The sequence below is a fragment of the Orbicella faveolata genome, unplaced genomic scaffold, assembly GCF_042242905.1.
Source record: "Orbicella faveolata isolate gen_17 unplaced genomic scaffold, um_ofav_v1 contig_24, whole genome shotgun sequence".
Taxonomy (NCBI): Eukaryota; Metazoa; Cnidaria; class Anthozoa; order Scleractinia; family Merulinidae; genus Orbicella; species Orbicella faveolata.
In genome coordinates, this window is record NW_028301552.1 from 34971695 (window position 1) to 34999206 (window position 27512).

A 27512-nucleotide genomic window follows, 5' to 3' on the forward strand; every position below is an offset into this window, starting at 1 on the left:
TTTTTTTTTTTTTTTTTTCTTTTTTACTGATCATGATCACCTTACCCGATTCATCTGTATGGCCTAGCGTGACACAATCGCTTCTGTATTCTAAACTGATACTCAACCATCACATTCAGAAAAGCGGGCGGAAGTCATGCGATCACTTATAATCGCATCTGAAATATCCGTGATCGTTCATAGCTGTTTTCAAACTAACTTTACCTAGTTCTAATTCTTTGCTAGCTTTGTAAAATCGCAAGTTTTAATTTTGTTCGGTCAAACCCTGCAAAGCGAGCCTTTCTTACGGTACATCTGCGTCACCTCTCCGCTCAAAAGAGAGATAAAAGGGACTCTTCCCCTGGGGTGGTTTGACTAGTGTTCTCTCCACAATTTACGGTCAGTTTCCGGCTATTCAATTCGAGTCCGTAATCTGTTGACAGTATTTTGTCGGCGTTTCTGGTGTGCAAAACGAAAAGGGAAACATTGAAGCGCACACAAACTATACGGGCAAGTCCCTTGAGGAGTTTACACCGTTCGAGGTGAATTTTGGCTGCATGCAGGGATTAGTCCCTTCTGGTATGACCCACCTATTGCACACACACACACACACACACACACACACACACACACACACACACACACACACATACACACACACACACACACACACAGACACAGACACACAGACACACAGACACACACACACACACACACACACCCCAAAATTCTGTGATGAGGCAAAAATTATGATTTTTTTGAATTCACTCTGCGGGTTTCCAAAACCGAAACCGAAATTATTAAATTGACAGTACAGTACATTGTTCGGCGAAATTGTTCAGTATGTACATGATACTAAAACTACCCCAAAAAAGAAAAGAGAGTCTGAGATCAAGGGTTGGGAAGAATGGAGCACACAAAAACAGGGACTGTTTATTACAGAGGCTCGCTAAACAGATTATTCAGCTAGAAAACCTCTTCAACATGCAACCGAGCACGCGCTCAGTGGCTTCCTTACTTGTAGGGTCTTGTAGATACCAGGTCATAAAACGACGAAGAAACAAACATGGCTGAACGAATCGATGAAACCACAGCTAGTAGAGGAGACTATGGTGGAACAAACAAAAGCGAAATTTAATGCGAACTTTGCTGTTCTTTCTCAAAGTTACTTGCAGCTACCACATGTATGGTCTAAATTCCTAGAAACCAAGGGTATGCACTTTTCAAACTTACATTCAGGACGGAGAAAAAAATAAGATTTATTTCAGCGGAAATTGTAGCTCATGGTAAATAGAAGGCTGTGAGCTCATACATGTGCTGTGAAGTCAAGTGGAACAGTTGTTAAATAGCGTTAGACCAATGGAAGTAAGCGTTCAGTCTCGCCCCCAGGTTCTCTAGGGGGGCGGGAATGAGGCTGGGAAGCATTCTAGATGTATATTCAACGTCTATTGAGATCTTTACATTTGGAAATAAAGAAGAAGAGCTGATCTAACGACGTAACTAACTCTCAGGGTAATTCACAAGGTTGTCGAGTTACGTTGTTATAAGGTTACACCAATATGATAGTCATATTTAGCTTTGTTATTAAGTGAAAGACTTGGTTTTCTAAATTTTCTACGAATGCGACCAGTTTCTACAGCGCATTTCAAATGTTTCTGTTCAATCTTTGCTGTTTCTTGTACATGTCTGCGTGCCTTTACAAGCTCCTTTTGTTGGCTACCCCTTCTCAGGGTCCCTGCAGTTCTGGTTCGAGAGGGGCTCGTCTCTTCAGGGTCTAAATCCATAGGCGTGTTCGAGACCGTCGTGTGCATGGGCCTAAATGTCATACAGATTTTCTTGTTCCTCGACCTCTCTTTTTGACTTTCTGTGTTCTTTTCCTCCTCGATATTTCTCTTTCTCTTGGTGCTTAGCGAACTTTTCTGTGAACTCGTGGGTTTTAATTTCTCTTTCGCCTTGCGTATAAGCTCTTTGAGGATGTTAGCGTCGCGTGGAAGAGGCCGTATTGGGAAATACGCATGTGCAAATGGTTGCATCCGCAGCTGGTTGGTCTTAGTGACAGCCGCGTCCTGCCAGTTGTTATGCGCAATCCTGGGCCCCAGACTATCGCCGAACACATCGTACAGCTGTTGGTAGAGCTGAAGCGGATTGGATGCGTGACCGGTCGAGCTCAACCGGGATCGAGAAGAAGCTACGGGAGCTGGGCGCTGAAGTACACTCGCCCCAGCCCACGGGGATAAATTACTGCGCAAGACTGGGTGCGAGTTGTTGACTTGAAAGCCGAGAGTGTTCATGGGGCCGCCATGCTGCTTTGATTTTAACAGGCAACCAGCGGCCTGCTGTAGAAAAAAAAAATATAAAGGAAAATAAGCACTATAATGCTGTGCAAAAATTATTTCACCAATAGCAACACCTATAAGATAGAAGGACATGAAAACAGGGAGGGCAATGGCAATGGTTTGCTATTCCAGACACCTCTGATGATCAAGACATTCATCAACTACCCTCCCTCCGTCTCTTCTTCTGTAAGTAGCCCCATCTCTCTCTTATATTTTTCTGTGAAGGGCTTCATTCGAAGAAAAGGCGTCTAGCACAAAACACAGCAAAAACAAAACACAACAACAAAAGGAAGGCTATTCTCACTACTTGTTTACCAAACCAAGCGGCAAAGCTTGGCTATAAAGCTGACGATATTCAGTCTTCACAGATCTCTCTGGAGCACGTAATCAGTATGGAATGTTTTGGTCGAGTTTCAGGCCTCTCTCTCTTGAGGGAGGGAAAAACTACTTGAAGGGTGCTAAAAATAGATATGTAGAATTAGCTACACACTGTAGCCCTAGCTAATTTACATTGATAAATAAACCACATAATATACCAGAAGAGCGCCATAAACTTGGTAGGCTTCTTCTTGAAGGAGAGCATTTGATTGGCTGTTATCGTCTAACACTTGTTGTAACTGGTTCCAGTAGGTCCTCAGATGTGGCATCACGTATTGTTCTAAAGCCTGAAATAAGCAACAAGGCAAAACCAGTTCATTCACGAGTCTGTGGCATGAAATAACGTTTGTCTGGACTGTGCTATTTGTTGACCAAGTAAGTCAAGGAGGCACATCAAACAGATTTCTGCTGGTACCTGTAGCTGGAGGTTTCACACCCGCCCAGTTCGCACCCACATAGTCTCAGCTAGCAATCAAGTGCACAAAATGCGTTTATTTCTTGTTCTTTAATCCACTGAAGGTGAAGTTGAACCCAAAATAGAAAGTTTATAATGAGTTCAGGGATGCGAACATGGATGGTGCGAAACAGGTAGCATTCTTTCTACTTAGGCCTCTTTAAAACTCCAGCTAAGTTTCCTGAAAGCGGAGCCCTCACCACCCAATAAAATACCCTCACAGACCAAACCATTAATGACATAAAATGCTCAAAACTCATTAGAATCACAAGCAAGGTAAGTGGTTTCACTGCAAAGCAAAAAAGATCACTTTTTTTCACTTGAAGTTCATGGAACATGAGTTCATGGAACATTTTGTGTTTCACAGGGTAGAAAATGAGTCTGTATTTAGAATCTGTTGTTTGCTTTTTACCTCGGGCCCCAGTTCAGTCAGTCCTACTACTGCTCCGTAATGTGAACAGAAAGGACGTCCATCATCTAACAACACTTCTTGTAGTGTCATTAGCAGCTGCTGTCGCAAGTAGTTTACTGGGTTGCTACATTTTCTGTACAGAAACACAAATATATCAGTCGCGTGATTGGTCAAAGTTCTGTTCGTTGCCAAGCAACAGTGACGTCATGCTGACATGCGAACCAAGGCTATGATTCAATTTAGGGCCCAGTCCTATGTTGGGGAGGAATGGGTGACAAATTATAGCGTCTGCAAAGGAGGCTAAGGTTTTTCCTAACATTACACACTTACTGCCCCCAAAGGAAACAGTTAGTTTTGTTTCCTGAGACCCTTCCCTGAGGGGAAACAAAACTCACTGTTTCCCACATGGCCAGTCATTAAGTGTTTTGTTATACCTCCCAACTCAAAAACAGAAAAAAAAACTGCAAAAAAATTGTTTGCTTGATGCTGGCCAGCACACAAATTTGCCGCAATTTCAAGGAGCATGACCTGATCACGTGCGAGTCAAAATTTCAAGTTGCTGTTTCCTGGGGGAGTTAGTGAGTTTTGTTTGCCCCTAGAAATATCCCCTCAAACACTGGCTTTAGTGTTCGCAGGGTTCTAAATGAACCCCATTTGTAAGTAAACAGCCTGTAACAAAACAGTGCCCTCTTAAGAACATACCTACTGATACGAGCCAGTATGTGGGCTGCCTCATCCCTTAGTCGCCAGTGATCATTTTGTGGATTCAATGATGCAGCGAGAGACTCGAGCAGGCAATACATGACCGCTGTCACAAGCTGGATAACCTGATAAGCAAACATCATGACTATGAGGAAATGTATTTACTTCTGAATGCCAATGAAGAAGTATAATAAGGGCAGGGGAAGAAATTCACTTCTGTCATTCGGTCGATTCCTGTTAACTTCTTTGCTTCTCCACTGACCAGTGTACATCACTGTATTGTAAATTTCCTGTCGCATCTCTGAAGCCAACAATAAAATTAATGAACTTTGTTTGTAAGGGTTACCTTTGTATGTATTGTTATTCGTTTGATTGCAGGGTTCTTTCAGCAAGTAAGTGTGTTCTTTAGTAAAGCATTTTCACTGTTCATTTTCATTGTTCTACCATCTTTTGAAAGTATTTTTCAAGATAGATCTGAAATGCACTAAACGGTAAGTACAGTGTCCTTATTTACTTACATATGGCTCAAGGAACAATGAAGGATTGTCAATCAGGGATCTGACCATACTCAGAAGTTTACTTAGCTGTGCCAAGTCATGACTGTAGGTCTTCACCTGAAATAAAGTACACAAAACTTAATCTCTTAAAAAAATACTGTACTACCCTCTGTGCTCTGCAAGAAAAATCTTGTCATGACTGAACAAGCCAGGTCAGTAACCCATAATATTAATATTATTATACTCTGCTTAATCATATTCATAAAATTCTTTGCAGAACAATAAATTTCCAACTAAATGAAGAATATTAATTTTATTGATCAAAATTTGTTCCTCTCACCCCTGATGCGACAAAATTCACAAAATACGCCAGTAATGAAGAAATCTTTGGATTGGTTTTCAGATCACTAAGAGCCACCTGCAAATTGAGAGGAAAAAATTTTACTCTACAACATGTTGACTTATTTCTATTGAGCTCACAGACCCTGATACCTTATGCAATCAGAGAACAGACCAAAAAATAGCTTCAGGCACTACTCCTACATGTAAATACATTGCATGTACAAATTATAATATTAATATATGACTGAGAAAATTACTTCACTGTGATTGGCCAATTTATCATTAATTCTTAAATTGCACTGCAGTGCAAATTAATGTGCATGTGTTCACAATTTTCTCAGACATAATAATAAATGAGTAATTGCATGAAAGCTTGAGCAATTGAGTATAAATTTACACTACTCGTGATATTTGAAAATTCTTTCAAATAATTGCACTTGCAAAAGGCTTGAGCAATTTTAAGAGAATTTTTAAAAATCACTCATAGTGTAAATCCTTAATAGCACTTGCATTCACAAGATTACCTGTACTAAGTGTCTCAGTATTGTAAAGTTCAAAGCAGGTGCAAATTCACTTATTGTTTATTAATTTCTAGATTTGTTTTTATACTTATTTTACTGGAATTTAGAGTTTTAGTTGATGTCCAAGGGCACTACAGAAATCAGCAACACAAAAAATTATTAGTGGAAAGACAACTACTGGCATTTGCTTAACTGAGACCAATAATACATGTGTGTAGCCATCAGACTTACCCTACAACATTGTTCCTCATCACCTAAAACGGCTTTTGTTATCTGTTCATAGTAACTCAAACACGCCTATGAAAAGAAGGAAAAATGGATTGTTTGCAAACAGACTTCAGTACTTACATGTAAATTGTTGTTGCTTTATCAGATAATTTTAAATGCTATCATCAGTAAAGTAAAAGGAACTCAAATTTATCAAGTTTGGTGACACAAAGGATGCTACAAAAATGAGCTACAGGGTGTAGTTATGAACTGTAGCTTCCTAAAAATACTTTTCAATGCTACCAAAACCAGGTATGTACTTAACTATCCTGGAAAAACTAAGTACCACATGTACAATACAGTTACCCCGAAGATGTTGCATACCCATACATAACAAGTGTCAAATTGTTATTCACCTCTGAAAGAGGTCGCTGCATAACTCCACCTTCATTGGCATTGTTAACTCGACCTAATTTCATGCAAAAGAAAGTTAATTTATTTAATAATTTAAGCATGTTAAGTAAAATACACAGGTGTCATACTTCTTATTCATGGACAGTCTGGTGAATTAAATGATACAATACAAATGCATCAGCTACTAGTCTCTCTCTATAATCTCAGAGATATCAGCATTAAGCAGTATTTATGCTGTAATCTGTAATAAATCTTAAATATCAGTATAAACCCACCGCTGTTTTGCTGCGCATGACTTCCTGCAGACTGTGAGCCATCAATAGGAAGCCAGTAAGCTGCAGGAAAAAAATGTCAGGTTTTTAATGATTTGACATATGTGGTCATCTAGAGAGACAGAATATATATAGTAACATGATTCACACAGCAAACCATTGACCCAGAGATCAGCCTAGTGGTTACAATCCACCAACTAGACACAAATTCTAAATGTTCACTGTGTTCTGAATATGGTGACTTGATATATAACATCTCAGCTTTGTAATTCTTACTCAGACCTGATTCAGGGTGAGACTTATCACTTGACTCAGTTAATCAGTAAACCCCTTTCTTCTGTTTTATTTTGTTGTGTTCTGCTGGTTTAACGACTCAGGTGTTTGTCGTGAATAGTCAGCTGTCATCAGTCACTTAGTGCATTGCGATGGATCTGGCCAGGGGTGCCCATAGGGAGAGGTGGATTATGGGACAAGGCGTAAAGATTGTATTTTCTTTCAGACTTGAAAAAGAACTGGAGGGGGCTGAGGCAAGGGAGGTGTACATGTTCTCTGTTCATTAATGGAACAAAGTGAATTCATCTAAGAGCTGAAGGCTTATATTTTTCAGGCAAAGGAAGAGAAGCTGGCCTCCCAAGCTCCTCCCCTACAGAGTGTAGATCGACCATTGTGCGACCGAGTTTCTTGTCAAAATTATTAAAGATTATTCTTTACATGTCACCTTTGACTGTTCTCTGTCCAGGATCAGTGGGTATTGCCACGTTCATTGCCAGCTCTCTCAGCCCAATCTCCTTGTCTTCAACAAAGAAAATATCTCCATCTTTAGTGTTGGTGCTGCGAAACAACATGTCCTCCAAAGATCCATATCCGTAAATAGGCTAGTGAAAAATTAAAAACAGACAAATCCGCAAAGAAAAAACAAAAAGTTAATTTTGAGGACAATGACTCTTAAAATTTAATTAAACTCTTATCCAATACGCTGTAAAGTTGAACCCTCCATAAGTGAATACGCTTGGGACCTGGAAAAGTACCCCTAAGAAGACTCGCTCATCCTCTTTGCCCTGGCTATGACCTAAGGCTATACCACTAAGTTACTGCCTTAATTCTATAGGTAAGTTGTTACACAACTGAGCTCCACTGTACAAAAAAACTTCTCTTCAGATAATCAGTGCAAGGTTGGAGAAAAACCTATTTGTCTTGACTGTTAAATCCTGAGGTGTACACATTGATGAAAATCTTACTTGGGAGTGTCATATCAATGAGCTTTCCAAAAAGATTGCTTCTGGCATTAGCACCATTAAACGTATTAGGTATTCGGTCCCATATAAGACTTAACTTTCCGTTTACAATTCATTAGTCCAACCTCATCTCGATTACTGCAGTTCGGTGTGGGGATCCTGTTCTAACACTCTTTCTCAAAAGTTACAAAAATTACAAAATCGGGCAGCACGTGTCATAACTTTTTCAAATTACGATCGTAATACTGATAAATTGTTGAGGATGGTCAACTGGGTTAAACTGGACCGTCAACGCCTTGTTAATAAATCAATAATGATGTACAAGGTTGTAAATAATATGGTTCCGGAATATCTTTGTTCACGCTTTGTCTTCCGTTCCGATACTTTGACTTATAAGCTAAGAGATAGTGATGGTACGCTTGCTATCCCACAGCCCCACACTAATTACTGTAAAAGAAGTCTTTCTTACAGCGGAGTTGTACTATGGAATAGTCTGCCCTTGAATATTAGACAATTGCTCTCCCTTAATCAATTTAAATCTAAGTTGAAGAACTATGATTTTGACAGTGGTCTTATATAAATTTTATTTTGTTTTTATACACGGCTTCCTTGTAAAGCAGGTTTTTTTATCATTTCTCTTATTCTAGTAGTTATTTACAATATTAAATTAGTTAGGTAGTTAGATTTATTTAAATTAAATATTGTATAGTCCTGAAGGAATTACCGTGTCTAAATAAAGATTTTACCTTTACCTGTTACCTTTACCTTGTTTTCACTATTCCTTTAATGATAAGCACTTGCATTGACATGATAAACAAATCTTGATCACGATAGATTTCTTCTCTAATCTTTGATAACAGAGTTTATACCACCCTAAATTAATACCCGGAACACATCATCCAAATGACTATGTAATCATAGCTCAAAGACATTAAGATGTGAGCTGCGTGATTTTGAAGCCTTTTGAGCTTTTCCGCAAGGCCCTTGTTACAGTTTTCCCAAGAGGTTCAATAACAGGAAATGAATGTCAACCTGAGTGTTCATAAAACATCTTGGGAAAGGCAGACAGATGATGGCGAGTGAGAAATCATATAACCCTACTGGATACTTTCTAGAGGAAGGTGTGTGGGGGGGGGGGTGGGGTTGGAGGGGGGGGAGGGTATATAAATGAGAAAGGAGGCCTTTCAATAGAGGAGGTTAGGGTCTTAGGGATGGACCATTATTTCTTTGACAAGGGGAGGGGGGGTTGGGCAATTTCCAAAAAAAATTCCTGCACAGAAAAAAACTGAACCGTGGGGGAAAAAAATGAAGCAAGTTCCTTCTACTATCATAGTTTTGATTTTTGATGTTAAAAAATATTTTGAAAAAAATTTTTGCACAAGCTATTGCCTACCAAGACAAATCATGCACGACCCAAAGGTGTGAAAAAATTTCATGCCCCAGAAAATTGACCATCGCCCCCCCCCCCCCCCCCCCCCTCCCCACCTCAAAAGACCAGTGGTCTTTCCCTTAGCTGGGTGCATGCACTAAGCTGAACAGTCTAGAGAGTTAACCCTCCACGCACTGCAGCCCCTCCGCCAGGACCCGGATTACGAAAGTCCGCTGTATCGAGTTTACATAAATATAAAAAATAAAAACACGACTTCAGCTTTAGTTTCACCTCTGTGCTACTGGTTCCTAATGCTTTGTTGAAATCTTCGCTTGTGAGCCGTCTTCTCTTGGAATGCTTCATAAACTGAGATGCGCTCTGTGTAAATTGATTCAATTCATCAAACGAAGATCGCATTGAACTATTTAAGTTAATGCATCACCTGATGGAATATCCAACTGTACCTGAAGCGTCTCTCGAAGTCTGTAAGTGACATCTTCAGCAAGGGAACTTGCCAGATCGTCTGTCAAACCCTGCACCCCGAAAATTTCGGCGTACAATTTCACCGACTTTGGAGAAACTATCGCAAATTTGGAGTCCTCAGTCATGGTGCAGAATTTGAAATTTTTCTATCTGTGCAATGTCACTTCAACAGTGTGGCCTAATCGATGAAATATTGTAAAATCACATTGACAAGCGTTGCGAAAAAGGACGTATGTGAGAGCGCCATGTTGGTTGGTTTGGCCTCTGGAGACTGGGGTAAAGCACAGGAAAACCAGAATACGATCTTACTCACACTGAAAAGGTTAGGATTTCTCAAATCAAAAATACGATTTATGAACAGATTTAACATTGAAAAGATTAAATTAAGCAACCTTCAATAAATTTAAGCGCAACTTTCGACAAAATCTTTGTCCTTTTATGGCATCTCCAAAGCAGCTCCAATGCAATTGGGTTACCTGTGTTTGTGGAAGTTAGCATTGCGGGCGCAAGTTGTCTCTCATCGTGCTCTGTTTCACGGGACATCGAGCACGTCCTATTGTTCTACTACAGCTCATATTTCGCTCCCAGGCTCGGGGCTGACTCTTTTTTGAAGTTTCCCTTACACAGGTGAGCGAGTTTTTGTTTGCTCTATATTTTTAAATTCAACATTACATCCATTCACGTTAAGACGCTTACAAAGTGAACCTTACCTTTGTGCGTGCCAATGGGCAGGTTTTTAACTGTTTTTGTTTTGTTCATTTCTCAATGGGGTGAGCTAAAACGTTAAGCTGCTTTTATAATATTCTTTATTCAGGGCATGATCTCTCCTTTTGATCAACATTTATTTTACAGTAAGTCGCTCTCCGATCGAGGTAAGTTTCTAGCCATTGTTATTCTTATCGTGATAATCGAATCGAATGAATGAGTCATTTTAATTTTACTTTCCTCGGATGACCCTTGCCCCTGCATTTGCCACGAACGGTTTTCAACGATCGGGCACGTCTCCCTCCCGCCAATACTTATTCCATAAGCAAATCCGATTTGTTTTGATTTTTTCACTGCATAGTTGAGTAGTATTTTTAGAAGTCATGTGAGCAGTCATGACTTAATAGTTTGTATGTGTTCGTGGCAAAGAGCGAGGCTGGAAAAATTAAGTGAATTCTAACTTGTTTCATTGTATTGATCTTTGGGTAAGGTGTCAATTGAAGGTACGTCTAGACAGTAGTTTATTGGGAAATCAACAAGAGTTACAAAATTTGTTTGCTGTAAACTGTACTCGTTGCTTTTATTGCAGTAATTTTAATGAAATCTTGTCGTGATGTAATTTTTGATATAAAATAACAAGAACACGTCTTTGAATAATTAATAACCCGACAAACTTCAATTTGTTTTAAACGATATGATTTCTTTGTTTACTAGAAAAGTGGTTTCATAAGCATGGTAATGTTTGGAAAGTGTTGACTAAATTAAATTTTGGGTCGAATGAATGCTGGACTAATTTTTTTGTTCCAAAAAAAAATTCAGGTTTATTTTTATGAAATAAGTACATGCACATAAAAGTGAAGGGAACTTCAGAAACTTTGATGATCGCAATTGTCTCCAGATATTTTAATGGGCCATGTGTATACAAGATCAAAGAAATTTACATTTTACCTTACAAACACCCTGTACAGATTGCTTGAAACTGAGTCATATCTCTCTACAGAATCACATTTCCCACTTCTTTTCTCATTGTTTTGCAAAAGAGATATAAAAAATTTATCAGTGTCTCTATCAAGTCAGAGAGAAACTGGTGAAAGTTTGGGTAAATTCAATAAAGCTGTGGAAACGTCATCTACATCAGCTTGCACAATTTGTGCCCCCTTACAGCCTTTCTTGTTCTTCCAAACTTTCACTCCTGTTTCTATCACTTGAGAGAACACAGGATTTTTTCATGTCGTACATATTAGATTTGAGAAGTTAACTTGCTGTCAGTGTATACATTTGCAATAAGGCTGCTTAAGTACCCATTGTCTGATTATGACAAAGAATTATAAGAAGGAACAGCTGGTGTTCAAATCTTAAATTCTGGATGTTTTCATTTTTTGTTTTGGATAATTTATGAGAAAACACTCTTTGAACAGTTCAGGATGTTGAATCTTAAAAGAGGGACTATAGAATGTCATGTACATCCCTCTTTTATTCCTATGTCCACTGCGCATGGATATCCAATATTTAGTTACTCCATAGCTATATCCAGCCTACATGTACAGTGTACACCAGTCCAGTTATTTGAGATGCATTTATTTATTTTTTTAGGTTAAATTCACATAAATTATTTAATACTCAAACAAGGACCAAGAAATCAAGTGAATTACCATCAACAAAATGTTACGAGTTCATGCTCCACGCTTCAAGAAAGTTATTCAACAGCAGTTTACTGTAAGCAGTGGAATATGGTCCACATGCCGTTACATCCATGCAGGAAATAAGTTCAACCAGGGCCAGAAACCCGAGCCACGGAGGAGCAGGATCAAGAAACTGCTGGTCGCAAATCGTGGTGAAATAGCCATCCGAGTTTTTCGAGCAGCTACTGAAGCTGGGATAAGGACGGTCGCCATTTACTCTGAACAGGATGCCAATATGATGCACAGACAGAAAGCTGATGAAGCGTACCTCATCGGTAAGGGTATGCCACCGGTCGCTGCTTATTTGAATATTCCAGAGATCATAAAAATAGCAAAGGTAAGTGATGGGTCGGAATGATGCCATAAGGCTGAATGAAAATGCAATACTTTTTTTTTTTGTAAAGCAATAATTAAAAGGAGTTTTCAATTTTTAACTCTTGGACATGCAATCCAAACTTAATTTAAAATAGCCCATCAAATGCAAGAGTAGGGTCCCCCAGCCTCAGGAGTGGGGAATGGATGTTGAGAAGAAGGCTTAGTATGTTGCTCTCTTCAGTGTTTGTTTGAGGGTAAGGTGCCCTGTAGTTGTTTCTAACTTCAGTAACCTTTATTGGGCTGTTTCATTTGTCAAATATGTGGCATTTGCTTGAAGTTAGACATGGAATATTGACCTGAAAATTGAAAGAAATATTTACTAGTACTAGGTGTAACTCTTTTCCAGTGAGAACTGTTTTGACCTGATAGCTTTTATGAATTATCCAAATCCGTCTTTTCACTCCTGTATTATTTTTTTCATGTTCGCATAGCCTAGTACCTACCTGTAGTTTAAAGTGAACGAAAACCTTAAGTTTCTAGTAAAGTTTGTATCATGAAAAACTGTCCAGAGTGACAAGCCAATCAAATCCTAGAATTCAGGATTCTGGACTGCTATTCTCCCTCAATGACCCTGGTATTCGAACCAAGATCACTTATTTTGGAAAGCAATGTGCTTTAACAGGGTTCCATTAACATTTTCAGCAGGAGGGTAACTGGTTTCCTCAGGCGAGCAAAACTATTTGAACTGAACTTCTTTACAAGAAAAAATTCGCCTCTAGATGGTCAAACCAGGCAGGCAAAACCATTCTCTCAGCCAGTCAATTTGCCCAGTGCCTGGCCCTTAATGAAACCCCAGCTTGACGCCACTGCACCACATACATGGTGGAACTATACTTATTGTGAATGATGATTTAATTAAAATGTGTTTTTGTCACATCATCTAGGAAACTGGTGCTGATGCCATTCACCCAGGCTATGGATTCCTCTCTGAAAGAGCGAACTTTGCTGAAGCTTGTGTCAAGAATGGTCTTATTTTCATTGGTCCATCCCCAGGAATTGTTAAAATGATGGGTGACAAAGTGGAGGCACGCAGAGTGGCAGTAGAGGCTGGTGTACCTGTGGTTCCTGGCACAGAGAATCCAATCAGAAGTGCTGCAGAAGCTAAAGCCTTCTGTGAAGAGCATGGGCTACCAGTCATCACTAAAGCAGCTTATGGAGGAGGTGGGCGTGGTATGAGAGTTATCCATAGGATGGAAGATGTCGAAGAATTCTTCAATTTAGCCAGCAATGAGGCACATGCTGCTTTTGGAGATGGTTCTATGTTTATTGAAAAGTTTGTTGGTGAGTGTCCATATTCCATTGATGCTTTGGGTCAGATAGTTTTTCTACTCCGCCTGTAGGTTGGGTTCTTGGGCTCGATACTATACATGGGCTCTCATGGTTTATAATACTCTCTCCACCCAGATGTATTACATAGGTATGGACCAATTAACTGCTTCGGATTTAATTTTGTGATGGACTAACATCTCATCCAGGGGGAAGTAGAAAATACTCCTAGTTGCTTAATGCTGAAACTGGGATTTAAGTTCTGGCAGTATCAGCCACTTGGCTCAGTTGAGGCTTTTTTTCTTTCCAATGTTGCAGGGTGCACAACAAAAGCAAATTTCAGACTTGTCCTTGGGGCAAGCTATAGCATGATGTACATGCAAGATTCTGAAAGCCATTCTCACTAGCGCCCCAAAATTTTATTTTTACAGCAGAGATGCAGTTTAAAGAAATTTAAATCCAGGAGATTGCCAATTTTTACCTTCTCGATCCTAAAAAAAAAAGCTCTTAAAAGTAGAGCTCATCCGATTCTGCCACAAGAATGCATCAAAATTCCAAAATTCCCCCCTCCCCCTCCCCAAAGGCCAAAAATCAGCCAAAATAAGTGCTTTCCTTTGAATCCAAGAGAATTGGTGAGCAGTATGGGAGAACAGTAGATCTGTTAGAACTGTAGGTCAGTGTCTGGGAGACTTCCGGATAATCTGGGAGAGTGGCATAGATACCATGTCCTTCTTTGATTTTCTTCAAAAATTTTCTCAAGAATCTTCACTAGCCTGCCAGACAGATGAAAGACAGAATCCACTAACCTAACTGCAAAATACACCAAGTTTTGCTCTGGGCTGTCAGCTTATTGTCAGGAAAAAGCTCTCCTATTACCAACATTTATTATAATTATTATAAAATACTTAGACAGTATATTTTTTTACGGATTGCAACTTCTTCCAAGGACTTTATTGAATCAAACATAGTTAACTTGTGTTTTGAGCACATCACTGACAACATTTTCACTCACTCAAAATTTTGGCAAACTATACTTCAGACCAACCACGACACATTGAAGTCCAAGTGATGGGTGATGCCTACAAGAATGTGGTTCACCTCTATGAAAGGGATTGCTCAGTTCAGAGACGCCACCAGAAGATCGTAGAGATTGCGCCAGCTCCAGATTTAGCTCCTGAAATCAGAGACAAAATGACAAGGGATGCTATTGCTTTATGTAAGGCTGTAGGTTATGAGAATGCAGGGACAGTGGAGTTCTTATTGGACCCACAAGGCAATCACTATTTTATGGAGGTTAATGCTCGACTTCAAGTGGAACATACAGTGACGGAAGAGATAACAGGGTGAGCCAGTTACTCCTGATGTTTAACTTACATGTATGTGTGGGCAGGGGTGCAAAACAAACCACTTTTCCATTTTTCAAGCTTGCCCTTTGGGATATACTGACAAGAAAAATAAGTACAGTTGGTGTAGTAAGTTAATTAGTTCTAAGTACAAGTCATTACATGTAGTTGATTTATTTAACTGTCAATTATCAATGAATTATTAAATAATCATCAAAGAGAGAGTACCAATTTACAAATACATAAACAAGTGGAAATAAGTGATAAGAACAGACATTGCGGTGTTATCAGTATTCCATTTTTCAAGCTGATTATGAAAATATTCTGTGAGTCTTGTTTATGAAGTCGACTAAATTTGCATATTAAATGGCAAATTACATTAGAAGACTTCTAAAACCAACTAATGTGCAATTAGACTTTATCCATGCAAAGTAAGAATTTATGTAATGTAATTTCTTTCCATGTATTTAATTTGCAAATTTAGTTGGATCTCCCTTTTGGTTAAATTTGGAAAGGACAACATTGATTATTGTATAAATTTTGGCTGTTTCCAACAATTAAAAACTAACTTTTAAGCAAACATGAGTGAAACTAACTGCAAGCAAACGGTGCAGTTGGCATTCAGTAAGATATCCCTAAAGGATACCAGTAATTATTAGTAATGTTCATTATTACAATGTGACTAAATTAATTCTTTCTTGAAATATCTCTCAAACTTTGTTGACTCACAGTGTCGACTTGGTGAGGGCGCAGATTGGTGTTGCAGAGGGAAAATCCTTGGAAGAAATTGGACTTCGTCAAGAGGATATCAAAGTTACCGGCTCATCTATTCAAGCTCGTATCACAACAGAAGATCCTGCTAATGACTTCACACCAGATACCGGTAGAATTGAGGTACGTAACTGTTAGTAGCAGTTTACATTTTACAGTTTACAGGCTGTTTGAGTATCACAAGTTTGTTTACTCATACCATGGACAGTAGAGAGTATGACTGCGTGAGCAGTGTTTTAACATTTGGTTTAGAGTTCTAAACACGTGTTTCGTATGTTTCCTTGCTGTTGTAGGTTTTCCGCACTGGTGAAGGAATGGGGATTCGTCTGGATGGGAATTCCATGTTCCCTGGTGCTGTGGTCTCCCCTCACTATGACTCCTTGTTGACAAAAGTTATAAGTCACGGTGCAACTCACAGAGACGCTGCTACCAAGCTGCTCCGAGCACTGCGCGAGTTTAGAATAAGAGGTGTCAAGGTATGATTCAAGTTAAGTCCACTGTAAGTTGTGTAAACATCGAAGGAAAGTACAATTGCTTTTCAATAACAGGCAAATTGCTGTAACATAGAAAGCACGGGCTAAAATTTTGAGGGACAGATAATGTCCTTTCACAAGTGGTATTTTTTTCTAGCTCAGTCAGAACATAGTTAGAATGAAACGCTTATATAAATGAGAAAATCATCATTATGAACAAATCAAGGGGTGCATAGAAAAAGCCTTAAGTGACCCTTGATGTCAAGTCAAATTCTCCCTTGTTGTACAAGGAAGCGAAAGGCAATTTGCTAGGAGAATCTTGTAGTCTATCAGATGTCACTTGAGAGAAGTAGTGTCAAAGTTTCTTGCTTAGGAATGGAACATTATTAATAATTGCTACCGTCAGCTAGTGCTTCAATTCATACCATTTGATCCAAGCTCCAATAAATAAAATTACTCTGTGTTTGTTTGCAGACCAATATTCCTTTCTTGATGAATCTCCTCAAACAAGAAGATTTTCTAGGAGGAGCTGTCACTACTGATTTTATTCTGAAAAGACCAGACTTGTTCAAGGTGGAGAGAGGACAAAACCGCGCGCAGAAACTGCTTCAATATCTTGGGAATGTCATGGTCAATGGACCTTGTACACCGCTTGCGACTGGACTGAAACCTTCAAAAGATGCGCCCGATGCCCCTGAGGTTAGGGTTTGGATTATATCTTATAGATTAAAAAGAAACAAGATACCGAAGCAGAGTCAATGTTTTTAGCGATCCCAAGCTTTCGACGTTCTCACAGCGTCTTTCTCAAGTAAATATGGCGGGTCAGTGTATTTGTCACGTGAGCTTCGGTGGACCGAGTCACGTGCCAAAACATCCCCGTGTAAGGGCGGAAGTTCAAATCCACGGTCTCGATTGAGCACCGTGACTGACACAGAATTTCAAGGCCTCACGAATTCTCCTTCAAAAGTTGTTTTCTTTTCTAGCTATGACAGCCTTACTCTCTTCCTCTGACTTCGGTATCTCGTTTGTAATTATGTCTGCTACAAAGTCGGGAAACAATTTCTTTACTCGAACTTATAGACTGTTTGTGATTGAAAAACGTTGGCTAGCTTATAGTGTCATTTTCAAAAAAATTATCACTGAACAACGCTAAAACATAAACTCTCCGCTTTTATTTTGACACATGTGCGAACTTAAGATACGTTTACGAAGTAAACGTTTGGCAGTTCAGTAAATGCCATCCACAGTGCCTTTTAACCATCTGTCAGACGCCATTTTCGGTATAGATGTATCTCAGTACTAAAATTAATGTAATCTTGCAGTATATCTAAGTTACTGTGTACCTTCGGCAAGTCAGTTGATGCCATGATTTCAACCGAGACGGGGTTTCATCTCGCTAGCTTCCCCAACAGTTGACTCATAGTTTTGTTAGATGTAACTGTTACTGACAGCTGCAAGATGACACACATGTCTGTCGTAAAGGAGAAGACAGTTGGCTGGCTATATTTTCTTCTTACCTTGTGTCGTTCCAGATCCCCAAAGCATCAAATTCTGGCTCGTGTGGTTTTATGAGACCTAGTGGTCTGCGAGATGTGTTACTGCAGCAAGGTCCTGAAGGTTTTGCCAGCTGTGTTCGTAAGAGCGACAGGCTTCTGCTGACAGACACAACTTTCAGGGATGCCCATCAGTCACTGCTGGCCACCAGAGTGCGGACTCACGATATGCTGAAGGTCGCGCCCTTTGTGTCGCATTACTTTGCTAATGCGTACAGCTTGGAATGTTGGGGAGGTTAGTGGATATGGAATGACTTGTACATTATATTGCATACGGGCATTACATTCATCATCTTGATGGCCAGAGCTATTTTCTCAGTAAATTTCGTGGAAATAAAACCGTTGAAGTTGTCCTTCAGTAGCATGTCTGACTAAATGGACGATTCAGTCACGTCCAAGCTTTCGCCGATCTACGGCATCGTCACTGAGGGAATCTAAAGAAAATATTCCACCGTACTTGGAATAAAAAGAATCATCCATAAAACCCTTGAATAAGCGCGGATATCCTTAGGGTAAGCCAAATGGCAGTCCCCTATTATATTCTTAAGGCAAAGATCTAAGATTGGAGCGTTTTTGATTGATTGATACGAAACGCGTTCGCTATAATCACTTCACCTTCGGCGGCTAATTAGTGAACATCCAGGTGACCACGCGTAATTTTCGGGTAAATTCGGAAATTGGTTGGAAACGTTCTGAAATATTGTTTGTATTTCTCATAACACCATGAAATAACCAGTAAATCCATTTACTTCTAGGCGCAACGTTTGACGTAGCTCTTCGTTTCCTGTACGAGTGTCCTTGGGAACGTTTGGCGCAGCTGCGCGAAGCCGTTCCCAACATTCCTTTCCAGATGCTCCTCAGAGGCGCCAATGCTGTGGGATACACCAGCTACCCTGATAATGTGGTGTTCAAGTTTTGCGAGAAGGCACAACAGAATGGCATGGATATCTTCAGAGTGTTTGACTCTCTAAATTATCTCCCTAACTTACAGGTAATGCAGAGTCTCGTGAAATTTTAAGCGCGCTTATCTTCAACGTAAACGCTCAAGAACCGATGTGAGCGCGCACTGAGAACGGAAAAGAGTTGGCGGCTTAACAAGAGCCAGAGGTTTCACTATAGATCACAAAATTAAGCAAAACGACCAAGTATGTTTAGTTAATTTTTGGGACAACCACTAAATGGCTAATTGTCGCTTGAAATAATAACCTCCCACTTGAACATGTAACAGCTGAGGTTATTATTCTTCTCAAATTTTGACTGCCTTTTCTTTTCGTTTCGTTAGCTGGGTATTGAAGCATCCGGCCAGGCCGGTGGAGTCGTGGAAGCTGCCATTTCTTACACCGGAGACGTGTCTAATCCATACAAGACTAAATACAACATTGAGTACTACATGAATCTTGCATCAGAACTGGTCAGAGCCGGCACCCATGTTCTCTGTATCAAGGTAAAGCAAGAGCCTACATCACGTTTTGTACATGACAGTACAAGGAAGCTTAAGCAATGACGACGGCGACCCCGAGGACATCACCTGCTAAAAATGAATCTATAGTTTACCCTCGAATTTCGCAATTGGCTAGATCTGTTCAGTACGCGTATTGGTCTCAGAACATACTTAAGCTAAATATGTAACGCCAGCGTTTAATTCCAAATAAAATACGAAAAATTAGCCGCCGCTGTTCGCGTTCTCCAAAAAATACGTAGCCATTTCACGTTGTTGTTTTGCAGAGGACGGCTACACAATATTCCGAAAAACTTAAAATGCACGTGCATGGCCATTGTTCTGCTCATTAAACCTTTTTTTCGGTGGCGTTCTCGTTGCCGTTGCCGTCGTGGTTTGCTAAGTTCTCTAGTTTTGAAAGCAAACGTGGTCACTTCTATTCTAAGCATACAACTCGTATTATAGTGACTGTGGGCTTTGCCGCGACAGGCAGAGTCTTTTGATAACCACACAATAAAGCCTAGATAAATGACAACTTAATTCCTTGAATGATGTGTTCTTTATTGCAGGACATGGCTGGTGTGTTGAAACCCAGTGCTGCTACGCTATTAATTGGTTCACTTCGGGCCCAGTTCCCCAAGATGCCTATTCACGTGCATACCCATGATACCGCTGGAGCAGGCGTAGCCTCCATGCTGGCCGCGGCGGAGGCTGGGGCAGATGTGGTGGACGTTGCTGTCGATTCCCTGTCTGGTATGACGTCACAGCCCAGCATGGGCGCTATTGTAGCAGCCTTGCAAAACACAGAGAAGGAAACAGGTTTGTTGGAAGAGATTGCTGTTTAAAGGCGCCCGGTCACGGTATTTTGAGTTATTTTGTCCACGTACAGAATTATTAAATTGAAGGCAACCTGAAAATAATAGTTTACTACGATAGAAAAACTCTAAAGAGATGATAATAATCCACGAAGGAACAAAGACGGTTTAGGATGGAGAAGATTGACACGGATTACAAACGAAGAACTTGAAGAATTTATGGTAAACTTTTCAGGATGCGCAACCCTTGACTTAGCTCCTTAAATTTTGCTGCCAATTTGTAGTTGTTGTTTCATTGTTTCCTGAGGGCATAGCGTTTGTCTCTCACATAGCGTCTAAAATGCACAACAAGGGAAGCAGCAAAGTTTGAAATCCTCTTTATTTTCTTCCGTTTAGGAATTCCAATCGAGCGTGTCCATGAGTACAGCGAGTACTGGGAACGAGCGCGTCAGCTGTACGCGCCATTTGAGAGCACCGTGACAATGAAGACTGGTAATGCTGACGTGTATGAGAATGAGATCCCAGGCGGACAGTATACCAACCTACACTTCCAGGCCTACTCGCTTGGCCTGGCCGATCAGTTTTCTGAAGTTAAGAAGAAGTACGCTATGGCCAATGACCTGCTGGGCGATGTCGTCAAGGTAAGAACGTACCTTCCCCTCCCCCCCCCCCCCCTCTCTCTGACGTTTTGACCATGTTGATGGCATGGAGTGTTTTCACATGACGGCAGCCATATTGGTGTCCCAAAACAGTGAAACAGCGGCCAATGTGGTGTCCCTAGCCTGTGAACAGGCTCCGACTGGAAGGAACTGACCGCGGCCGGAAGGGCCGAGAAGAAACTGGCCAAGGGTGAATTGGCCAAGGGGGGAGGTGGAGTTTTGAGTGGGGGGTCTCTCTTCGCCCCCATCTTCAACTAGTGCTTACTAGAGAGCATGTTCAGTCAGACTATGGTGTCCGAAACCAATCCTATGGGAGTTGAACTCTTTACCTATGTGAACTCTTTCTTTTTTTCCAATAAATTTTCATGGCTGCTTACCACGTGCGTGAAAACGCGCTATCCAGAAATTAACAGTACTTTCTTTCCTTAGGTGACTCCAACCTCTAAAGTGGTGGGTGATTTGGCGCAGTTTATGGTACAGAACAAGCTGGATGACCGTGACGTGCTCATGAAGGCTGAGGAACTGGACTTCCCTTCATCTGTAGTCGAGTTCATGCAAGGCTACTTGGGACAACCCCACGGAGGCTTTCCAGAGCCGCTTAGAACCAAGGTCAGTGAAGTAATGTGGGTTAAGAGTGCGCTTCATTTAGAGCGTTCAAGATTGTGTCTTATCGCAGATCACAGACTCATCGCGAAAAATGAATATTTGCCATAAAAACCCCGTATACAGTTCGCGCTTAAAAGACTAGGAACTCACAACCCCTTTAGAATGGCGAATAACCTGTTTTAGATTTCCTTGTCGAGACTTAAGAACGTACCACAGCATTCAAGCCACACTTTAGCTGGAAGAACAAAGTGTAAAACAGGACTTTGTACTTGATTAAGATTTTTCTGCGTTATTCAAAATTGCTTGTTCAAATCGGACGGAAAATCAAAACAGTGCGGATAGTCTGTTGGTTTCCTTGCCAGCGCTTTTGTCCAAGAAAAATAAAACGTTTGCATGTAGCTCGTAAGGAACGTTCGTTGTAGGTTTGCACTTCATTAGCTGGACACACGAAGCACGAAGGAAATAAACGGTTGTAACATGTCTTTCACCTTAAAGATGTTGACGATGGTCGCGCATTTACTTGTTGTTTCCTATCTGGTTACATTTAACATTACACTTAAATAATGTTTTCACTTCTCTTCTAATGTCTTTCTTTAAAAGCGCGTAGGCAAGGGAATTTGCAGCGACATTTATCAACAGGAACAGTAAAACAACGTCTACCAAAATCAACGGACAAATTTGGCAGAAAGAGAAATAATTTTCGACAAAATAGCCGAGAACAAACGCGAGTACGACCACTCCGATAACTGCCGCCGAATACGTCTCGGGGCTCCGTCGGACCACGCTCGGGCTGTCCTCGGAAATGTGCCGATTATATTGCAAGTCGGCAAGAAGGGTTGAGATCTCTTTCTTATGCCGTCGAACAATCACTAACATGTCAAGAGTCGTTGTGGTCAGTAACACAGCAGGTAAAATTTCAAGCGCGCACTTAACGATGATTTCAAATGCGACGACGGAGGTCGAAGCAGCAAAATGTGGGATTAGAATCGTGTATAAAATCCACAGAACGGCTGGGAAGACCCACGCCACGGCTATCAATCGCATAGTTCGCCCGGGCGTCATGTAAGTGATGTACTTGAGAGGCATGGCAATGGCGACGTAGCGATCCGTTGTCATAGCACAGATTTATAGCCGAAGCGTGTACAAAAAAAATCAACCACGTCGAAATAATGTGTTCGTTTTGCGCCGTGTATGAAAACCACTTTTTCTTGCAAGTGAACAAAATTGGAAATAAGAACAACCCGATGCAGAGATCAGCCACGGAAAGCGACATGACAAACCAGTTGGCCGTAGTTCGAAGTCGTCTACTCGTGGTGATTAGCCAGATCACGAGTCCATTGCATGCCACGGCTAAAGTGGTCGGGAACCAGCCTATGATCCAGAACCATCTGTGCATTTTCTGTGCTATACTGCTGCCTTTCGGTCTTAGACAACTTCAAAAATGATCCAGAAAGCGACGGTCAAAATTTCTCAGTTCTTTCTTATTTGTACATGCAGGCAATAGAGCCTGCGCCACTTCTGTTTTCAGTGAAAACGTTACTCGGTTTTTGTTTTTCTCCAAGTGTCGACACACCTGCTCAATTTCACTTAATTCGACCTATTCCAGCCAGTCTTTTCACTTAATATAGCTGTAGTACTTTCCTATCGACCTCTCGTCTATAGAATAATTTCGTTATTTATGTCACTCTGTGAGAGATCTGAATATCAGCTGCCACTTGAGTTTTGAGCAACACAACTTTCTGACTCTTTGAATAGGTTTCGAATCGCAAGCACTTGCTCTTTTTGAACGTGCTGTCACTTTGTTTATACAAGCGCGAGAGATTTGTTCCATAACACTACCCACCTGCGTTTAATTGTGTCAGAGCTGGCATTTCGACCATTGAGTTTTCTGCTTTTCGCAGGATAAAGGTAAACGACGCGTTAAAGATTATTTTTTATGGCTGAAATAAATTACCCTAACACTAGGGCTTTGTCGATTGGCTTCTGATTAAAATTATTTCTATTTTCGCTTAGTGGACAACGAAAAGTGTAAAGCACTAAAGACATTTTATTTTCTTATGAAGACCGCTTTGAAATGTGTTCTTTTTTAATATTCTTCATTGAATAAAATCATCCCAGCTTATTGTACTTAGTTACAAGTTGAACAAGTCTTATTCGTTTATCAACTCCAATTAAGGTTGGCGTATACCTTTGGCATGGAAACAACAAAACTGTGTCTGCGAATTTTTTAGTTTGAACTGAATATTTTTTTCACCGTGTGAGATTTTTGTACGATCACTCTAATTTTTTTTAATCCTATTTTGAAATTGTTCTGTAACTTCTTACTGCTATTGATTATAAAAGACAAACCGCAGACACCGTGCGTTTTTTTTTTTCAGCGTTTTGGGTCCATATTAACGAAAAACAAAATTCGCTTTGACTTGTACCTTTCAAAAGGTGATTCGGAAGCTTGCTTGTATACAGTTTAAACCGGACGCCCCACATCGCTTGAGCGCGAGACACTTCTAAAGCTATACGTTAACCGTTAAACTTTCCTCTCTATAGTGATCGATGAAACTAATTCTTTTATTTCTCCAGACCTCTCAGGGCTCGTTACTCTAGCCTATATTTATATTTATTTTATCCTATACCCCTCTAGTGAACCCGTTCTCACACGCTCCTATACTGCTGTTCAGTGCAGATAGCTAACAAAAACCACTATGTTTTCTTTCGCTTGTTTGTTCGCTTTTAGAAAGAGCGATATTTTAAACCTCGTTAGCTGAAAAGACTGGCCGAAGCGAGCGATCAAACGAAAATTTTTCAAGGTGTACTAATTACAAAGAAGACTTTACAAAGTGTCCTTACTCAAATTCATCTTTCGCCGTAATTCATGTTTCCTCGTATATCAAGTGGTTTAAATTATAAAAGTGATAGGATTACAGTTTAGGCCCCATCTACGCTGCGCCGGAGAAATGTGAAAACCCCAGCTTTATTAATTTCTACGGTCAGGCCTGCATTCCACACTAGTCCGTCACGAAAACGGAGCTTTTCGAAAACGCTCTTGAGACCGGAGGAATTTGAAAACACCGGCTTTTCGTTAGTTTCGTGTGGACAGAAAACATTTTGAAATGGGAGCTTCTCGATAACCATGTGACTTTCCTGCCCGAGGTCTCCTCAAACACAAATGCGAAATTACCGGTGACTGTGCATTTCCAAATTTCTACGGCGTAGTGTGGACGTAAAAAAATTGATACGTTTTCAGAGTGAAAACGCCGTTTTCAAATTCGTCCCGCGTAGTGAGGACGGGGGCCTTATGCCTCAACGCCTCTCGATTCTGTGGATTTTTATCATGTTCGCTTTATCTTAATTTACCAGATGTTAAAGGGCCGTCCAACCATTGATGGCAGACCAGGTGAATCCTTGGAACCACTTGACTTTGATGCACTGAAAGCGAAACTACAGGAAGATTTTGGTAAGATCAAAAACTTTAGTATTTATTTACTATGTGCTTTGGTCAGGTCTGGCGCTAAGTAGACTAATCTCTACTTTTCTTATGTTATTCCTTGTACTGTGAATTGTGGGATAAAGGAAACTTGAAAATTCGGAACGGAAATTTTTCTTTTTGGTCCCCGAATTTCATCTAGAGGGTTCATCTTATTTACGTTTGGTGTAAATTGTCTGTTCTCGGAAAAAGGCTGCTATGAAACTTCAGTTGGAACCGTCACTTTTGTGCCGTTCATTTTGCTTCAACTTTTTTCTGTTCTTTGTTGACAATTTTCTTAGTAATCCATCACTAAATATCGATTGTCGTAGTTAGTTCTTGCGAGTGAGTGAGTGAGAACTTTATTAAAGTGTCAAAAAACCTTATAGCTTGGGAATAAAAACACCATACTAATTAGGGGACACTGCTAAAAAACTATACTTTGCGTAACAGATCGCCAAAAATACCGTTACAGTGGAATGGTACTTGCCCCCTCCCCCACTCATCACCAACACAATTACTTGCAAGCCTTATACCAGATCTCCTCAACAAGTTGTTCAACGATACGATTATACCCGCTAGTCTTGAATTGGAATCGAATGGAATCGTATCGTTTTGGACTCCGGCATCGTTAGATAGCAGCTCGGTAAACTTTAATGGTTATCTTGGTTTCACAGGTGAGGGTGCCATCCGAGATGAAGACGTCCTTAGCGCTGCTTTGTACCCCAAAGTATTTAATGATTACATGATGTTCCGGGACGAGTTTGGTCCAGTCGATGGGCTGCCCACCAGGCTCTTCTTCACTGGCCCTGAGATTGGCGAGGAGTTCCAGGTGGCCATCGAGCCTGGTAAGGTGTTGAACATTAAAGTTTTGGCAATCAGTAATTTGCACCCCAATGGACAAAGAGAAGTTTTCTGTGAGATGAACGGACAGCTGAGGACGGTGATGGTGGAGGATAAGTCTGTCACTAAGGTATTTAGTTTTATGAACGCTTTATAATTTATTAACATATAGAGCGGTTTCAACTGGTGTCGTAAAACCAAAACCAAAGTAGTTACTCTAGCCAATCACAAAGGACACAGACAATCCAATGAACCAATCAGAGCTTGAAGCAGATACATGTAGCAGCGCGGGAAAACTTGTGCGAGCGCGTCACGTTTGGTTTTGGTTTTACCTTTGACTGGATGAAAAAGTGGCGCGAGTTTTTTGAGCCAAACGTTTTGCGCAGTGATGCAAAACTAATTACTTTTCAACGCTTAAGTGAAAACCGCTCTGTACTGAATATTTGGCTTACTTTCTCGCACGCAGTATGTGTTTCAAAATTATCTCAGCATTGACTCCTGTTCTTAAATTCCACAGACACTCGCGCGACATCCCAAAGCAGACAAGTCGGTCAAAGGCTCGGTGGGAGCTCCCATGCCGGGAAAAGTTGTCGGCATCCGGGTCAAGGAGAAGGAGGTCGTGAAGAAGGGCTCCCCACTGGTCGTGCTTAGCGCCATGAAGATGGAGACCAACGTGAGTGCTCCCATCGACGGCACTGTCAATAAAATCTCCGTCAAATTGAACCAGACCTTAGAAGCAGGAGACCTGTTGGTGGACATCGAACCTCTTAGTTGATTCCAGTGTATATCGCTCTCGTAGGCCGATCGTAGTCATTCGGCTCATCTTCGGAGAGCTTCGGAAGTTTGTGGTGATTTGCCGCTAGAAAGAAAAGCCAAGCTGCATTTGCAGAATCGTTGGATGTGTATTCTAATGTAGATTCACTTAGTAGCATTTAAGCAGTTGGGGAATATATGTAGAGAGCGTTAAGAAGTTTTTGAAAGGCTAAAGTATGTGCCTTTTGAAAAACTACTTATCAAAATTTCTTTTAATTAAGGTACCCAAACTCTCTGTTTTTCACTCAAAAGTATCTTTCTGAATTTTCACCTAATATATGAAACCGAGGTTTTGGGCTGTTAATTAAATTATTATTTAAGTTCGTTTAATACACTGCCAAAACTCATGAAATGAAATGAACATCCAAGCCGATTCCACCGAATTTTATTTTGAAATATTTTCTCAAGAATAATTATACATCTATTAGCTTCGTAAGAGAATATCTCTTGCTAAAGAGAAAACGAAAAACCATGGGGGCAAACTCACAGAGCTCGTAGCTGCAATAAGAAACGAATAATTTATGGGGCTTATATTAACGATGTCCCAGATTGCAGGACAGCTACTTTCCACGTAAGAAGTAAACGTAGAGATAAAAAAGCGAGTAATATCCACTAGACAATAGCACTTGAGATTCAGTTATTTTTTGAAGAGGTAAACATGTAAATTGAATTTGTAATGAAACATCACCGGTAACTTAGGAAATAAAACATCTTGATAATTCTCTGGCTTGTCTTATATCATATAGCCGTTACCTTCCCATATCTTGTCAAAATAGTAGCTGAGAATTTGAAATAACTTTCTACAAAGCTCCAGTCCAATAGAGTGACTGTTACTGAAATAAACGGTTAGGTTGAGCTGTGTCATCTTGCCGCACCTCAACAGCAAAACAAAACAAACAAACAAAGTTCACGATTATAACAAAATCTCAGACAGGAACAATGCTATCTTTCCATCGCGCCCAGCTCGCGCTCTGCACTGTTGGACTTAATCGAAGAAGCAGAGCGAGAGATCAGGGCCTTAGCTAAGCTCGATTTCCGCCGCTCTCTCGCGTTCGGACTGAGGCAATGTCCATGGTGAAATTCTCTTCCTATAGGTATTTAGCAGCTTT

General features: G+C 40.5%; 2 protein-coding genes across 3 annotated transcripts; one reads left to right on the forward strand and one right to left on the reverse strand.

Annotated features, from left to right (window-relative positions):
- LOC110056672 (TAF6-like RNA polymerase II p300/CBP-associated factor-associated factor 65 kDa subunit 6L) lies at positions 1-10129 on the reverse strand. Its single transcript, XM_089292924.1, has 12 exons — positions 9583-10129; positions 9410-9496; positions 7233-7389; positions 6518-6577; positions 6245-6297; positions 5853-5918; positions 5099-5176; positions 4780-4875; positions 4262-4386; positions 3560-3692; positions 2852-2980; positions 1-2315 (listed from the first exon to the last, which is right to left on the reverse strand). Exons 1-12 carry the CDS (start codon positions 9724-9726, stop codon positions 1521-1523), a joined length of 1923 nt encoding a protein of 640 aa, XP_089149050.1. The 5' UTR covers positions 9727-10129; the 3' UTR covers positions 1-1520.
- On the forward strand, positions 10112-27128 carry LOC110056824 (pyruvate carboxylase, mitochondrial-like). 2 transcript variants are annotated; one of them, XM_089292922.1, is made up of 17 exons: positions 10112-10228; positions 10416-10473; positions 11900-12325; positions 13248-13644; positions 14669-14972; positions 15704-15866; positions 16037-16219; positions 16691-16915; positions 17749-18004; positions 18525-18760; positions 19052-19213; positions 19777-20026; positions 20419-20663; positions 21111-21290; positions 24642-24738; positions 25425-25720; positions 26108-27128. In XM_089292922.1, the coding sequence occupies exons 3-17, from the start codon at positions 11969-11971 to the stop codon at positions 26363-26365; spliced, it is 3609 nt and encodes a 1202-aa protein (XP_089149048.1). In that variant the 5' UTR covers positions 10112-10228; positions 10416-10473; positions 11900-11968; the 3' UTR covers positions 26366-27128. The 2 variants fall into 2 exon arrangements, with proteins under 2 accessions (XP_089149048.1, XP_089149049.1); XM_089292923.1 differs by lacking the exons at positions 10112-10228; positions 10416-10473 and adding an exon at positions 10676-10809.
- Positions 27129-27512: the final 384 nt, after the last annotated feature.

Bases quoted from the DNA above. Each gene is read 5' to 3' on its own strand.
- LOC110056672 (XM_089292924.1), bottom strand. From the start codon at position 9,726: ATGACTGAGGACTCCAAATTTGCGATAGTTTCTCCAAAGTCGGTGAAA. The intron at 7,390-9,409 runs GTGAAACTAAAG...ATTTTTCACTAG, and splicing joins TAGGAACCAGTAGCACAGAG to CCTATTTACGGATATGGATC. The intron at 5,919-6,244 runs GTGAATAACAAT...TTCTTTTCATAG, and splicing joins TGCAGCGACCTCTTTCAGAG to GCGTGTTTGAGTTACTATGA.
- LOC110056824 (XM_089292922.1), top strand. From the start codon at position 11,969: ATGTTACGAGTTCATGCTCCACGCTTCAAGAAAGTTATTCAACAGCAG. The intron at 19,214-19,776 runs GTAAAGCAAGAG...TCTTTATTGCAG, and splicing joins CCCATGTTCTCTGTATCAAG to GACATGGCTGGTGTGTTGAA. The intron at 25,721-26,107 runs GTATTTAGTTTT...TAAATTCCACAG, and splicing joins AGGATAAGTCTGTCACTAAG to ACACTCGCGCGACATCCCAA.